Here is a 2,765-nt window from a genome sequence, read left to right on the forward strand (position 1 = left end):
ATTTACCAGATAGCCAAGAAAGCTGACATGGTGAAGTTATATACAGCATCCTTGTGACCTTTTTGAAGTGAAGATACATGTCTGTCCAATAAAGCCTGGGCCAAATGACAGTAACAGCTGCCTTGTGACATTCAGTTTGAATTAAATGGGTTTGCTCACAAGTCAGGAGCAAGTATTTCATTACAGACTGTGCACCAAGACCAACATAAGCCCCCAAAAGTGAAACTTTCCCTCAGTAGCTATGGAAAGTGCACCAGTGGACTAAGATGCACTTCACAGGCTCCTCCTTGTGTCCTTGTTTTGACTTTCCTGCCTCCTGCAAGCTGTCATCTTCTATTGGCATTTGCATGTTGGTGTAGCACTTGCAAGAGAAGAAAACCTCGCTTTGTCTCTCAGGAGGGATCCGGGGTGTTATGGGAACTGGCCACTCAAAGAACAAGAGAAGAAGAAGTATGGTTTTTCTGAGGAAAAGTTCAAAGTAGCCAGCATGGGAAGATGCTCTTCTCTCAGGGAAAGAGCCCAAATCACTGCTGAAACGGGGATTGCATTATGTCAGTTTGAGCCTCATAATGAAAGGGATGACCAGCACGCCTGACTTCTTGTGGGGACTGCGTGAGGTACAGAAACTGAACCTTTCACGCAACCAGCTGGTGGTGATTCCTCCTTCGCTGGCGAAGCTGGACAGGCTGGTAGTGTTGAACTTGGGTGGCAACTGCCTCAAGTGTCTGCCTAAAGAGATTGGGCTGCTGAGAAACCTGAAGGTCTTGTTTGTCAATACGAATTGCCTGACAGAGGTGCCAGCGGAGCTCAGCTTGTGCAGGAAGCTGGAAGTTTTGAGCCTCTCACACAACTGCATCTCACAATTGCCCCTGAGCTTCACCGACCTGACAAATCTGAGGAAACTGAACCTCAGTAACAACCGTTTTGTGCAAATTCCCCTCTGTGTTTTTGCACTGAGGAGCTTGGACTTCTTGCACCTAGGATCCAACAGGCTTGAAAGCATCGCAGAGAGTGTCCAGTATCTGGTCAGTTTGCAAATCTTTATCGTAGAGAATAACAAGATACGCACCCTGCCACGGTCCCTCTGCTTCATCACCACTCTGGAGTTACTGAACGTTGATTACAATGCCATACAGACTCTCCCGGATGACCTCTACCTGCTGCGCCGGCTGCCGCGCATCGCCTGGAACCCGATGGACAAAGGCCTCCACATTGCTCACAATCCCTTGTCCCGGCCCCTGCCCGAGGTTGTGGAGGGGGGGCTGAGTGTCCTCTTCAACTACCTCAGGGAGAGAAAGGAGAACAGCTGAGTTTCCGCTGAGCTTAGGATTTAGCCTGTCATCAAGACTCGGCCGTGCCGGAGCGCTTCCCTGCACAGGCATTTCCACTTCATAATGCTCAGATTTCGAAGACTGTGAATGGCTTTAGTAATGGTTGGAGGAAAGCAAGTAAAGTATGATGGTCTTGATTAAGTGTGTGAAGAGTAAGCTTTCTAAAAATATCCACTTCTGCAGCCTTCAGTGTTAGTGTGTTTGGATTTTTTTCAGGAAAACAAAACAAAACTCAAAGCTGTGATAAAATGTTTGCTCTTCATTTGACAGAAACAAATCAAGGCAGGCTGCTAGAACTGCAGAAATCTGTCTTTGCCAGCTATTAGGTTGGAGGAATATTAATATAAATTAGATTTCCTATATGTGATTGCAGTTGCACTTTAACTCCTGCTCACTTCTTCAGATAAACCACTACATAAACAAACACTGCTATCTAAGTGAGCCTCAAGGAAAATTTTAAATATACTTTTGGCAGTGAATATATCCTGAGCTATATTAGCCCACAGACAGTATATTTCTTGCTAGTTCAATACCATTTGTTTTTTACACCGTGGCTGTGTGCTGGCCTCTATATATTACAGGTGAAGATTGCTGTTGCTGAGGCAATTTCCCAATTCTTTGGCAGAAGACCCCAGACTTCTCTAAAGCCTCCAGTTCCCCTCCTGAGGCATGCAGCCCACTCAGGATGCCTACAGGGGTGCATCACATCAGCTGGGACCAGCATCCACTCCAAGCAGAGAAATTAACATGGGTCCTTATTCCTTCAGAGGAAGGCTGTCAGATGAAGTTGCTCATTACTTGATAAACAGCTGCGCTCTGTTCCCTTTCCCTCATCCCTGCAATTGAAGCTGGGGAGTAACTTTACTTAGGAGACCGTATGTCTCCTGAAGGTGAAATGTTCCTTCAGGAAAAGCAGCATCACACCAATCATCAGCTAAAGTAAGAGCTTCAGCAACAAATAGTTATTTCTGTGATTTTCAGTATCAGCCAGTAGCACCAAAGTCAGGTCTTAGATGGCTTCTTATATTGATCTTTTGTGAATGTCCTTCATCAAAGTTTTATCTGGTAATAAAGAGTCAGTTTGAAAGAGCTGTTAAAAATTTATGCAACCAGTTGGTTTGTTTGTTTTTTTCATTCCCTCACACCAGTGTAAAATAGAAGCAACTCAAAATCAGTTGAGATAAATGCTTGTAATGGCAGTGCAAAATAGGAATGAGTCTGTAATCCTTGAGCTAATTCAGAGTTTTCAAAGCCACTTTTAGAGTGCTTCCTATCCTACATCAATTCTCAGGAATCAATTATTACTTTAAAACATAATTTGCTTGAAGTTACGGAAGGCTGTGGAAGGCTGATCCTGCTTCTAGGGAAGATGAGGGAGTAAATTCTTCAGCAGAGGCAGAAGCAGCCTGATAAGAGCAGACAATTACACAATTA

At 44.6% G+C, this 2,765-nt stretch overlaps 1 protein-coding gene across 1 annotated transcript; it reads left to right on the forward strand.

The window, feature by feature from the left end:
* The first annotated feature begins 266 nt into the window (after positions 1-266).
* LRRC30 (leucine rich repeat containing 30) lies at positions 267-1,310 on the forward strand. Its single transcript, XM_010006865.1, is given in 1 exon segment — positions 267-1,310. A coding segment is annotated over 1 exon segment (1,044 nt).
* The last annotated feature ends 1,455 nt before the right edge of the window (positions 1,311-2,765 follow it).

Source organism: Chaetura pelagica, unplaced genomic scaffold (assembly GCF_000747805.2).
Source record: "Chaetura pelagica isolate M959 unplaced genomic scaffold, ChaPel_1.0 scaffold109, whole genome shotgun sequence".
In the NCBI taxonomy this organism is placed as follows: domain Eukaryota; kingdom Metazoa; phylum Chordata; class Aves; order Apodiformes; family Apodidae; genus Chaetura; species Chaetura pelagica.